Here is a 13,500-nt window from a genome sequence, read left to right as displayed (position 1 = left end):
ATATTTACTTGGTGCAGAGTTCTTCTGTGCTTGAGTTTGATGTTGGTATGATAGTTTAATCGGCATAGAGAAAGGGGGTAAATCTACCCTACTTATTGAGTTGCTTCCATGTGATGTTTCGACTTCTGCATTACCAGTTAATGTGCTGAGTTTAGTTCTGCAGTCTATGTTGATCACATAGATGGTTTTGTATTTACAGGGATTATGTGGCGATGACAGGGATATTACATGCATTTTTCTCTGGCATCCCGGTGGAGGTTGGAGTTAGGTGAGCTACTGGATTGTGATTGCTTGAGGACAAGCAATCTTGGGAAGGGAGGACCGTGATGTCCGATTTTACAAGGTGTCAAGAGTGTGGTAGTGTTAGCTCATCATTGCAACCTGCGTGAGATAACAACTTGATTTGAAGGTCTCTAGTGGTTGACTTACTATTAATAGTAAGTCAGAACTAGCTAGTTTGTATTTTCAGCATAACACTTGGGCGTAATACCTAATTAGAGTGGATTTGTATTTAAGTGGATTACTTGATGAATTGTGGGATATTATCAGTTATGATTATAATTGATGTTATTCAATTAAGTTATACTTAATTCAATAATGTAATAAGGTAAGGGAGTAAATGAATGATTATTCAATTAAAAGCATGCCTAAGTGAAAGGCTAGGTCATGATTAATTGAAAGGTGTGATATGGAAGCTATAATAGCCATTGGTGTGTGGAAGAAGCTTTTGTGATAAAAAATTATAAAATGTGGCTGTAAGACCCATTTGAATCATCTTGGTTATTGAATGACTTTATTTGGTGATAACTTGTTTGTTGGTGAAGCGACTTTGTGTTAAGGGTTCGAAGGCTGTGCAATATGCGGGCATTGGCAACTCTTGCACAGTATTAAGCACTGTGAATCAGTGTTTGTTTGCTGGTGAATTGTGCAATCAGCTGCCCATGTTCGATAACTGAATTGATGTTCAAAGGTGAAGGGTTGAGTGTGATATGCCAGTTTTTGATCTCAGCAACAATTTGTAGAGGCAAAGATTAGTCCTAGTGTCTCCCAGCAGCATTTCCATAAGCTTCAATCTCTTTCCAATCTGTTTCCATAAGGCAGCGTTTGCATATTGGTGGATATTTTGGCAACTTTCAGCACCCATGTCTTTATTGTCATGTGTTTTGAATTGCTGCGATTTGGATTTTCTTATATCTGCTATGCATGGGGACTTACAATTGCAACAGTGTGATTGGTCTAGGAGATTTCATACTGCTGTCACTGCATATCCAGGTTATAGCATTATGAAATAAGGTTTAGACACTTCTGCATATATCAAATAATGTTTCCAGCACTTGGAAACTTGCATATTAATTGATGAAATGGTGTAAAAGGTTGAGTTTATATTACAATTTCTTGTGTTTGTAATTACTCATTACCTCTGAAAATTTAAAAAAGAAAGCATATATCTCAAAACACAAAATGTTGCAAACAACTTCAAAAAAACAAAACAATATCATTTCTTCAACATAGTTAGAAGTTAGAGCCAGCAGGGCTCTTTACAACAAAGACTTTTGATGAAATCCCCAAGGATGTGAATGTATTTTCTATAGTTGCATAGTTTGCTGAAGTCTCTATAGATGAGACAATTTCTGCACGTAAAACAGTGGGAGTGTCACTTCAACTGATTGTGTGTCAAATTAAATTGAACCAAATTTTGACTTTAATGCTTTTCATGAAGAGCAATATGAAGGGTATTAAATGTCAATTAATTTTCATTGCGTATTGACATTTTGGTATCATAAATTATCAAATTAGTTAGGGAGTATTTTAATTTTTGCAATGTATATGAGGCATTGAAAATATTGTCTATGGCAGTCATGATTGCAACTGTTATAATACTATTAAATTTTAGAATTATTAATTTATAAGTTCATAAATATGGCTGAACTTGTATCAATGTACCTGGTATCAGTAACTACACCTCCATTTGTACATGGATTATTAAGTTAGATTATATGATTTTAAAATTTGAATTTTTAACTTTTGAGGGTTCTATTACATGTGATCTTTGACTTATTGCATATTTATAATGAGACTAGACTTATGCGTTTTTTAAATTCATTCTTTAGAAGTTTCATCCATTAAATAATTCTTATTTAATAAATTAATTATGTGTTTTGAGAATATTTTTTTGCCAAACTTTATGTGGAGTTACAAGTCCAAGTATTAGGAAAAAAGATTAATTAATGAACAGTTCATGTATAGAGCAGTATATATGCGTCTGAAGAGCATTGTCTCCTTGCTATACAGTTAATGGTCATGTTGATATCTACTAGACATTAATGAGAGCACACGGTAGGTTTCCTCACTGCGTTGCAGGCTAGCACAATAAAAATTGCAGCAACATGCAAGTTTGACATATCACAATTTTGAGCTTCAGGACCTGTCTACAAGGATTTTCTATAGCTGATGTTAACGTCTTTACTTGTGATGCCATTCCTTTGCTTTTGTTCTGCTTAAGGAACAGAGTTCCCAAATAAGTTAACTGTGATGTATATCCTCATAGGTGTAAAGTAAATGTATTAAATGGTTGATAATTGGAGAATTCAATTTTTTTCCTTTAACATAACAAGGAGTATGTACTATGTATGCAAGACCAGCTATTAATGTTTTATTAAATGTTAAAGTAGCAGAGACGGTACTGCATTCTTGTAGTCTATTCTTCGATTTTGGACCGTCCTTATTCTTTGTTTAAATATTTTGAGCAACACATGCAAGCAAATTTAGTATGAAACATGAAAAATAGCTTGGAAGTTTGAAACTATTGTTCTATGATGCATGCCTTTTTTATATGATTACAATATGTTGCTGTAGGATTTGTAGTCTACTCATTGCTGGTTATTACTAGTAGAAAAATAATAAGTGAACTTGAATCTAAAAAGTTCTTTTCTATGTATGCTAAAATTTATGCCATACAATTTTGAGGTTTAAGTTAATTTTTTGTTGTGTAGGATGTTCTTCAAAGAGATTTTGGCTCCAAGACGGGTGACATGTTATGGTATTACTGCAGAGGAATTGATCATCGGCAGCTGCAGAGTGCTAAGGTACAGTTTGATCTTTTTCTACTTAAGTTTATTAAGTTATTTTCTGAGTTAGATTGGGAGAAATACTCAGAAGAGGAATGAAGTGTCAATGAAGTAGTTTACCGAAGTTCTGGAATTTCACAGGCAATTAACTTTTCTCATTTGATGGTAATAAATATGTATTTTCTTTGTTCCAAATTTACTTTTAACTTTTATCACAGTTTCAAATATTTATTGTTATGGATACTGTTTTAGCTTCAGTGACAATAAGAGTACATGGTACTGGCCTTTTAGTTTCTCACCATATATTATCCCTTTTTCTCTCTAGCACACACAAAATTCCCATCCTAGTTTGTAAACCATTTGCACTTGCTATAACGGTCAGGCTGTAAATTTTATCTTCTATGATATGTCAATTATTCTGATGTACATAAATTACATTTTGATTTATATCAGAGATGTGATGAATGCAAATCTTACAGTGAAATATCCTAATTCAATTAAGTGCAGGCATTTATATTAAATTCTTACTCAGAAAATCTTACCCTGTTTCATGGCCAGCCTTCTAAACTAGAGTATTAGTTTGAAGGTTTTTTTTTCATTAATGAATGGTGACTAATGGAACAAGCATTTGTTATTTCAATGTACCGAATGATCTGGTATCTTACATTCTTGTGGATATGCCTTCAATCTGAATGTTATGTGAGGCAATCACTTTGAAAATGTAGTTAGATTGAAAACAAACCGCCCGGCTGATTTTGCTGCAATTTCATCTAAAGGATTTTGCATTGATCCCTAGACCATAAGAATGAGGATATTAGGGTACACATTGATATATAATACTAGGAAAATAACAAAATCATCTGAATGTCAAATTACAGATTGTGAAGTCTTGGCCATAGTTTTAGAGTCTTAGACTGTAGATTAACAAACACAATCCATAAACTTACGTACAATAACGACTTAATGAATACATTTCTATTCTGTGAATTCAATTATCTCCCATTCAAGGTCTATATTGTTTGAGCTAAAAGTTCCATGTTTTCAATGTAGTTATGTATTGTCAAGTTGCCTGTACTCAATTCCTTTTGATTCCATCCAATTTGCTAGATTAAACTGTTCTTCAGCTGCCAGTAACATTTTGATCCCTTGAGGATTTCGTTGAAATAAAGGATTTTCTTGAGAATATTAACTAATATTATTACTGATAAACATCCGAGCAGGAGCTGAAAGGCGGTCATTCAATATGTTTTTATCATGTAATTTGAAATAACATTATGGCCTACATAGCACATCAACATTAAATGATTTTAGTTTTATGTTAAACTAAAGGGGGTCAAAATACCTCAGTTAAATGGACTTCTAATAGAGACAGCAAGAGGACAGCTCAGAAGCACTTCCAATACAATATGTCAGCAGCCAATATGTCCTACTACAAGCTCCCAACTCACAGCCAATCTGACTAACAATATTCTCCAACAGATTGAATGATCTGCAGACCTCAACTCCCACCAAAATGGCTAAATCCCTTCCAGGAAGACCTGTTATACTTCCAGCAATAGTTTGAAGACTCTCTGAGTACTCTGCAAACTCTCAAGTCCCTGAGCTGGATGAGCTGAGTCAACTAGACTCCTCCACAGAGTCTGGTTGAGTCTTGAGAGTACTTTGGTGAGTCCTGGTCTAAGACTCTCTGAGTCTCAAGCACAAACTTCTGATTCCTAAGCTTAGATTCTTCTGTATAGCATTTGGACACAATAGCTTGTTCTTTGTAAAGTAAAAACTCGACTTTTTCTTGTCATTTTTTTGCTCTTATTCACTTGTTACACCCAATGAAGCATCATCATATCAAGAAGACAATCTGAGAAGAGAATTATAAGGCATTCAAAGTTGATCAAGTCATCAAACAGAAGTAGCAAAATAGGATGAAATGGAGGAAAACAAAGATACTTTTGAAGAAACAATCTTTCACCATTTTCATACCGACTTGCCTTTTAGATCAAGGCTTGGAAAACTAAGTCACATCAAAAGAGAACAGAGAAAGATATAGATTGTATTCGGTTTTTTTTTTCATTTCAAAATATTATCTTATGTAAACAATTACAACACCATTCTACATTTCTTATTTATAATTTTGTTATATCACAATGTTTTGTTCTACTCTGAAACTAAAATTTCAAAATTAAAGAGTTTGAGGATCATATGTCATGTGATATTTGAATTATGATAAATTGATAGTCAAATTAGACCTTGAGGTTCCATAAAGACAGCAATATCTTTTTTTAATGTAAATATGACGATTTTTCTTGCCAAGTCTATGCGGAGCATTTTGCCGAGTCTGTGCAGAGCTCCATGTTTGAGCGAAAATGCTGGGCTGCTGAGTCAAGTTGGAGTCCAAGTCTTCAACCTACGCTTCCACCTATGAAGACTACCATAGTCAACAACTCCCCCACACAGGTGCAGGTCCCAAATGGCCAAAGTCCACCATCAAATGCATTAATCCATCGCAGAAAGAATTGTAGCAATTAGAAACATACTTGGCATCAATAAAAGGGCTAGATAATTGTTCAATATTTATTCCTGTGTTTTAAAGTTTGATGATCAAGGTCGTATGAATTTTGGCAGAATACTCAAGAAATAGAGAACTGGAATGAAATGCTTATCAAGCTGCTAGGTTGTCTGGTTGAGCTACTTGGTTGTTTGTTTAGGCTACTTGGTTGCTTGTTTTGGCTGCTTGGTTACTTGGTTGAGCTACTTGGTTGTTTTTTTAGGCTACTTGGTTGTTTGTTTTGGCTGCTTGGTTACTTGGTTGAGCTACTTGGTCATCTGGTTGCATTCCTTGGTTGTCTAGTTGAGCTCCTTGGTTGTGTGCTTGACCTGGCTAACTGTTTGCTTAAGCTGCCTACTTGTCTACTTCTTTGCCAGGTGAGATTATTAGGAAGTAAATGAAAGATATTTGCTTGATATTAACAGAGACCGAGAGCTCAATTTATACAAGAGGTTGAACGTTGTTTTGTTAGGAAACAATCATAAGAATAGAAACATAAAACTAAATATTAGAAACATTCTAATATTTATAGAAGTTTACAATAGATAACCATTAGATACGAAACAAAGATAATAGAAACTATCTATTATTATAATACCTTCCCTTAATGGTTAATCTATCCAGAGCACGAAGTTGTCAAAAAGCGTAAAAGGCAGATTCTGTCTGCTCAAGGGGCTCTGCACTGTTTGCTTTGGGCTGCGAAGTAGATTGCTTAGATAGGGTAGCTAAGTGCTTCCTATATTCAACCTTCATGTGCCCATACTTGCAGCAGTAGTTGCATCTAATGTTCTTTTTCCAGTAGCTTCATGAATTTGGAGCATAGGATGTCTGTTGAGAACACTGCTGATGGTACTTTGGATAATACTCCAAAACTTTGCAGATGAGAATAATGCTCCAAAACGAACTGCAAAAAACCATGATTTTTGAGAGAAAATTGAAAAAACTGAACACGATTTTTGGGGTGAAAAATCAATCAAAACCCAACATGATTTTTGAGGTGAAAAATCAATCAAAACCTAACATGATTTTTGAGGTGAAAATCAATCAAAACCCAACATGATTTTTTGAGGTGAAAAAGCAATCAAAATTTGACAATACAAAGTTTCATTTTTAGAGGAAAAACAGTAAAACCCAACAGATGATATTTGAGGAAAAAATTACAGACCCACAAAGGAATCCCACACAACTTTGCGAATTACAGAATCAAAATTTTTTTAGTTAAAATTTATAGAAACCCATAAGATTTCTTTTGAAGGGAAAATGTTATGAGAATCCATCAAAATCTTCAAGCGAGGCAAAACATGAGACTTTGCATGGTAAAGCAACACATGCAAACAACATGCAAGTGCATGCAACAAACATGCAAGTACATGCAACTAACAAGCAAGTACATGCAACCCTCAAAAAGTAGATACTCAAAAAATTTGACTGGTGACCCAGAAGAGAGCTCAAAAAACCCAGAAAAAACATGTTGGTTTTTAGATATATTGGCTTGAAAAACAAGGCACAGAAATTGAGGCACCTGGAAAAATCTAACGACAACCTAGTTTAGCTCTCAAAAAACCCCACCAAGAATTAGAAGTAGACGGATTCGGATATCTCATAATGGAAACCCTAGTCGGATTATAGAGAGTTGTAAGCAAATATGCATATAAATAATTTCAAAAATAAAAGACAAATAATTTGAACCAAGAAATGATAATTATTATCCAAAAAGTTTAGAGTATTGGCTCTGATACCATATTATGAAGTAATTGGAATATATTTGCTTGATATTAATAGAGACTGAGAGGTCAATTTATAGAAGAGGTTGACCAATGTTTCACTAGGAAACAATCACAAAGAATAGAAACATTCTATTTTGGAAATAGAAAACTAAATATTAGAAATATTTTAATATTTGCAGAAGATTACAATAGATAACCATTCGATACTAAACTGAGATAATAGAAACTATCTATTATCGTAATACAGATTGCCAAGTCAAAGGTTAGTGAAGATATTTGTCAGCCATGTGTTCCTTTCTGGAATCATTTTTAATGATATAGTCCATGTGGTTTTTATTGGAGTGGTATTATTTGTTTGAGCAATTATGAGTTGATGAGGCATAACTTAATTATTGATGGGCAGCAGTAGTCTTTGGCTCGTGACATCTTGAGAAAATGCCTTTGATTAAGATATCTAACGACTTAGGTTGTAAGTGGTGTGACTCCTTCATATTGCTGTATTTGAAACATGTGCTGGTGTAATTGCTGTCGAGCTTTTCTGGAAGTGGGCTATACTCATGCAACTGTCTCTTAATTTTTGGTATTGCTCTGAAGTAAGCAAAATTTGTTGGACGCTATTTTGGGACTGGTTGGTAAGAAAGTTTGACATAACAAAAATGTCAAAAATGTGAGGACAATGTGAATATATGCTACTGCAGTTTTGAATGAAATGATTGAAAAATGCTAAGGTAAGAAGACATTAGAAAGGAAAGCAACAAAAGTGTTATGTGTGTGTCAATTGCTTGGGTGCATGAGGTTTTTTTTTTATAGCTATGATTGAGGTGTTTTTAGCGTGGATATCTTGTGTGAGTTGAATGATGCTTTTCTTTGGACTCAAGCTGATATGAGTTGATGAGGAATAATTTACAAAATACGTGTCTCAAGACATACAATATTTGGTTGGTGATTCAGAAATTTAAAACTTAAGTATTGGAGGTTAAAGGAACTAGTGATGTAGGATAGAGTCAAGCACGTTAGTGAGGAGTTCATTTGAAAATTGTTATTCTTTTTAGCGTTTTTGTTATTCTGTTGTGACATGGTATATATATAAAGACATAATTGATATTGCATCAACAATGAACTTTTAAATAGAGTTTATAGATGCTACTTATAGTGTAGTCTAAAAATAGGCTTAATTGAGAAAAATTAAAAAGAAAACCTAAATGACAATTAACTAAGGTTCTAAATGAGATAAGATAAGATAAACTATCAATGTCTGACAAGAGACCACCAAAAGGGTCTAAGGGATTGAATGTTAGAACAAAGAGACAAAAGCAAAAGGGACACCAAATGGTGCCCCGTGAAACAACTAACAACCAAAACCAAAGAGCCAAGAGAGGCACTATGCGGAGGTTGAAAGCTGTGGGAAACAACCAACAACATTCAATCGACCAATGAGAAGTAACCCAAAATTGAAGGTAGCCACTTGGGCGAGAGGGGATCTAAGACCGTCACTGAGTACCCTTGGGGGTTGAGGATTGTTGCTAATGTGTATGGTTTTTGCGAGGTCTGACGGATTTGGTATGAACAAGAGTAGATTGGCCCAGTGAATGTTTGGTGCCTCTAGTGGGGTTGACCAATGGAAAGAAGGAAGTGATGAGATGATTAGAACCATGCTCAAGGAAAAGTGAAGTTGCAAAGTGCAATCATGAAGACACGTAGGCTCATAGAGGTAAAGTGCCAGACACTGCTCATTAGTGTATTTGAAGAAAGAAGCTAGGACTTGCAGTCCTTGCAGAGACAATGTAGCCTCCCTTGGATCTCATAATAGATGGGGTAGTGGAATACAAAGTGGTCTCGTGTCACAATGCTTGCAAATCCGATTGCAATGGTCAATGTGGTGATCAGTCTGGATGTGAACTTGATGAGAGCCCACCCTGAAGGAGTCTAATGGGATACGTAGAGCATGAGTCCATCGCTGCTCAATGTAGGAAGGAGGAACAATGATCCTGTCCTAAAGGTCAATGTTATGCTCAACATAGAAGGTCATCCTAGGGCGAAATCCCCCTAGAAGATCTATCCAGGTCGCGTTGTAAATGTTCATTTGAATGTGCCCATTCAACTCTGATTGGGCAGGGAGGAGATAAGCGGGGGCATCCAACGAATACTGGAATGAAGGGAGATAGTCAATCTCAATGCCAATAGAACCAAGAAGAGAAGCCTGAGCATACCAACATCGAGTTTGATTTGTAGGATCAACTGTCTGATCGCCTTTGAGGATCTAATGCCAAGTAAGAATATATGTTTCGACCCTTAACTGAGTCAACAAACCCTCGAAACCGATGAACGACCTAGGTTAGGTTGAAGATGGTCTCGAGCATGAAGGGGTGTGCATTGAACTTATCCAAAATGATACTAGTAGGGGTATTCTGATGGCACTTGATGATGCATTGAAGGAGGGGGGTTCGAACACGCTCAACAGGCATCTAGTTGGAAGCAAGGAGGGAGGGGCCCCAAACCACAAAACTATAAAGAATAGTCCATTTGATCAGAGAATCCATTAGAGACATCTTGGACTGGTGTCTTGGAAATGGTGTTGGAAACACTATTGCTCAAGAAAAGCAAGGGAGCCCAAGTCTTTTCTCACTTAGGGTTTCATGGTTGGTATGATACTGAAACAACATCCAAAGAATTAGACACCCAAATAGGTGGAAGTAGATGAAGTTTCAGATTCCTTGCCCTGAAAGGAGAAGTGTAGATGAGAGGTCTCCAAATAGTTGAAGACCATGACTTGGGTCTTAGCCAGGTTAACCGTAAGCTGTGTCAAGTAACAAAAGGAAGCTAGACCAACCTAAAGGCATTGGAGGCCCTCAGGGGAGGTGGTCAGAAGGACCATGTTATGAGCAAAAATAAGGATGGATATCAAGAGCTAATAGAGATAGAAAGCATCGGTTCGGAGCGAGAAGTCCCTGAGGAAAGCCTATATGTAGATGCCAAATAAAGTGGGGGAAAGTGGGTAGGCTTGCTTTATTCGGATAATTTCTTGTATACGTTAGGAGAATTCTAGAGGAGTCTTGAACTTACCAACTACTCGCTCATATAATCTCATAATAGAAGTCAAGAGAATCTCAAGATTCCCGATATCTCGAAGTCCCCAAAATAAGGCCACCCCAGGAACGAAGTCGAAGGCTTTGTGAAAATTCACAAAGCAACAATACACTTTTTCCACGTAGTCTCTAGCCTCCTGAATGTTAGTACGAAGAGTCAAGATGTGGTCCATAGTTGAAAGTCTGTCTTAAAATTGGCTTGTCCTCTAGCTCGATTATGTCATCTATTGGGTTCACTAGAAAGATTATTGTGTAGCACAATAGCATAGAGTTTGACAAAAGTGTGACCAACCATGATGGACCTTTAGTTATTGAGGTCCAAAGCCAACCTGACTTTGTAGATTGGATGGATGAAGATTGGATGGATGATGTGCCATGACCAAAAGGAGGGTGAGCCAATTTAAACTAGTCTATTAAAGAGCACGATGAAGAAAGAAGCCAAGACCGAAATTCCCATCTTGAAGAGTTCCGCATGGAACCCTTCCTCATTAGTTGCTCTGCTACTGTGCATGGCTCTAGCAACCTCACAAATGTTGTTGAAGGTGAAGAGATGACAACATGAAGTAGTGGTAGGGTGGATGGGGGACTAGGGGGGAATGTTGTAAAGGTTATAGGTGTGAGAGGTAAGCACACAAAGACCCAAGGTGGAGGAGGTAGGAGGGTGATGGTTTAAAGGGTGTGCTAGAAGAGCTAGGGGGACATCAAGAGGGAGGCACAGAGGGACTTGCACTACTAGAGGAAACATGAGCCTTAGCTAGGCAAATGAAGGGGCGTGGAAGGAGAAGGCGGTGCGGACCAAGAGGTGGGAGGACTTGCAATATTTGTTGAACCACTAGTTCAAAGGGCAGGATCATGAGCGGTTGGGGGTGCGGGAGGAGCTGATGCAATGGGGCGAGGAGAGGGCGAAAAATTCTTGAATGTTAGTAGCAAGGTGATCAAGCATGGTAGAGGCGCAAGAGGTGTTAGTGAAGCATGACTGGGGAAGAGAACACTTGAGTTGGGAGGTGAAAAGGTTATAGTCACCATCAACAAAGGAAAAAAAAAGTGTGCGAGGGAGGCAACACTAAGGAGTTGCGGGGGGAGGTGCTGAAGATGATACTAAGTGAGTGATCATCCAGGGGGAGATAAGAGATGGAGAAGCAATTAACAGATGGGATGGAGGTGCAAGAGAGGGCATAGTTCACCATGTTTATATCACCACAATAGGGCTAATAAGTGAAGAGACCGGATCTAGGAAAGCAGGAAAGCTTGTTCAGAATCACTAAGTCCAAAGACTCACATAATTGGAACAAGTGGTGACCATTCAAAGTTAGTGGGCCATCGCTATTGTCGGAGAGGCACTATAAACCCAAAGAGTCAAGATATGACTCTGTAGTACAAACCAAGTCAGTTACCTGGTCATGTTGGGAGGTCAATTTGGTTTGGGTGTTGAAGTCCCCCACAATAACGATGTTGCCCATAGTTGAGACTTGCTGATACAATCTTGCAAGTCAACATACATGCCCCCCGCCTCAGAGCTATTGATAGCAAAAGGCAAGGTGGCTGGTGCAAAATAACAAATTGTAATGAAAATGTCAGTGGTAGGAGAGTCCTACATCCTAAGACAGGTCCACAGGAACCTAGTGAAGTTGCTAGAGTATTAACAAAGGTCACACTGAGGAGATGGTCTATGATGAGAGAAGTGACCCCTTGACCTCACGCGAAAACCTCTATGAAAGTGGACAACAATTGGAAACTTGGTATACTGGGAAGTGGGAAGAGATTACACTCATGAGTCTTGCTAGCCAGAACATTGTTGGCAGAATTAATAATGTTCTGAAAGAGGCTCAACAAGGGCCATAGTGTACCATTGTTGCTCTAGCAGTGGACACAGGGAATCTCGAGGTGTCACCCACTTGCCCAACTGCCACTACAGGTGTCATTTGGCCACGAAGGCTGTCCTCAACTCCGAATCGAGGGGAGGAGAATCAAGAATGACAACCTTGAGGTTCCTGATTGTAGCCCACTTACCAATCCATCTCGCCTCAAAAGCTAGGCCCTATGAATGCTTCAACTCTGACACTTGCGATCTAGTATGATCCTTGTCAAGGTATATCTTAGTGGGAAGAGGAAAGAGCTTCCTCCTTGCCCAAAGAATCTGCATACAATCGGAAAGTTTAAGAAACCTGAGGTAAAGAGTGCCATCGTGTCCAATCCACGCTTTATCAAATGTAATATCTAAAATATCTAGTTGATTGCTAAGGAGGGAATATCTTGTAGTGAGAGGCTCAATAGAGGAGGGATGAAGGCCTCAAACATGCAAGTTGAGTTTGCAAGCCCGTCTAACATGCTTGTCGACTAGTCTAGCTTGGACAAGTTTCTCAACCCTTGAGAGTGGTATGGAGTTGGAATTGTTGCAGATTGAAGCCCAAAAAGAATGGGCTAAATATAGCAATAATCCAAGATTCTAATTTTTAATGATTTGGAGTAAAAATATTCTAATACTTTCTAATACTCCAGTGATTTTTTTCGAAAAAAATTCAAAAACTAATTTTGGAAAAAATCCTAGATTAGAAGAGGCTACAAATTTTTGATTAAAAAAGTTGCCAAATTTTATCAAACCCCATGGATACGCTTTGATACCATGAAATTGTTAAAGTGAGATTATTGGAAAATATAAAATTGATATTGCATTAATAGTGAACACTTAACTAGAGTTTACAGATGCTAATTATAGCGTAGTCAAAAAATAGACTTAATTGAGAAAAAATTCAAACAAGGTCTAAATGACAATTAGCTCAGGTTCTAGAAGAACGGGCTAAATATAGAAAGAACCTAAGATATTAAAAGTAATCTAATAAGTTTCAGTTTGCTATTTCAGATTTTTGGCGATTCACATTCTACTCCTATTGTGTTTTTCAGTATTTTTGAGTTGGTGCTCACATTGTGGTAGGTGCCTTAGTTGATTAGAGTTGGTGCTTCGAGGAGGGTTGGTGCTCACTTATGCTATTGTATGCAGTGGTTTTTTTCCCTGAAAGAGTTCTCCACATGAAATTTGGTGTTTGCGTCTTGATGTTTGCACTCGCTATGTTTTATGT

The 13,500-nt window shown here is 37.2% G+C and overlaps 1 protein-coding gene across 2 annotated transcripts in view; it reads left to right on the top strand.

The window, feature by feature from the left end:
* REV1 (DNA-directed DNA polymerase) overlaps positions 1 to 13,500 on the top strand; it is a 264,062-nt gene that overhangs the window by 130,934 nt on the left and 119,628 nt on the right. For both annotated transcript variants that reach the window (XM_089830019.1, XM_089830018.1), the window contains exon 13: positions 2,994 to 3,086. In XM_089830019.1, the coding sequence (XP_089686145.1) occupies positions 2,994 to 3,086 (93 nt within the window). The remainder of the gene's footprint in view (positions 1 to 2,993; positions 3,087 to 13,500) is intronic.

The sequence above is a fragment of the Cupressus sempervirens genome, chromosome 5, assembly GCF_028749045.1.
Source record: "Cupressus sempervirens isolate cs-2001-9-10 chromosome 5, ASM2874904v1, whole genome shotgun sequence".
In the NCBI taxonomy this organism is placed as follows: domain Eukaryota; kingdom Viridiplantae; phylum Streptophyta; class Pinopsida; order Cupressales; family Cupressaceae; genus Cupressus; species Cupressus sempervirens.
The sequence above is the reverse complement of the archived record's forward strand: the minus strand, read 5'-3'. Positions and strand labels throughout refer to the sequence as shown.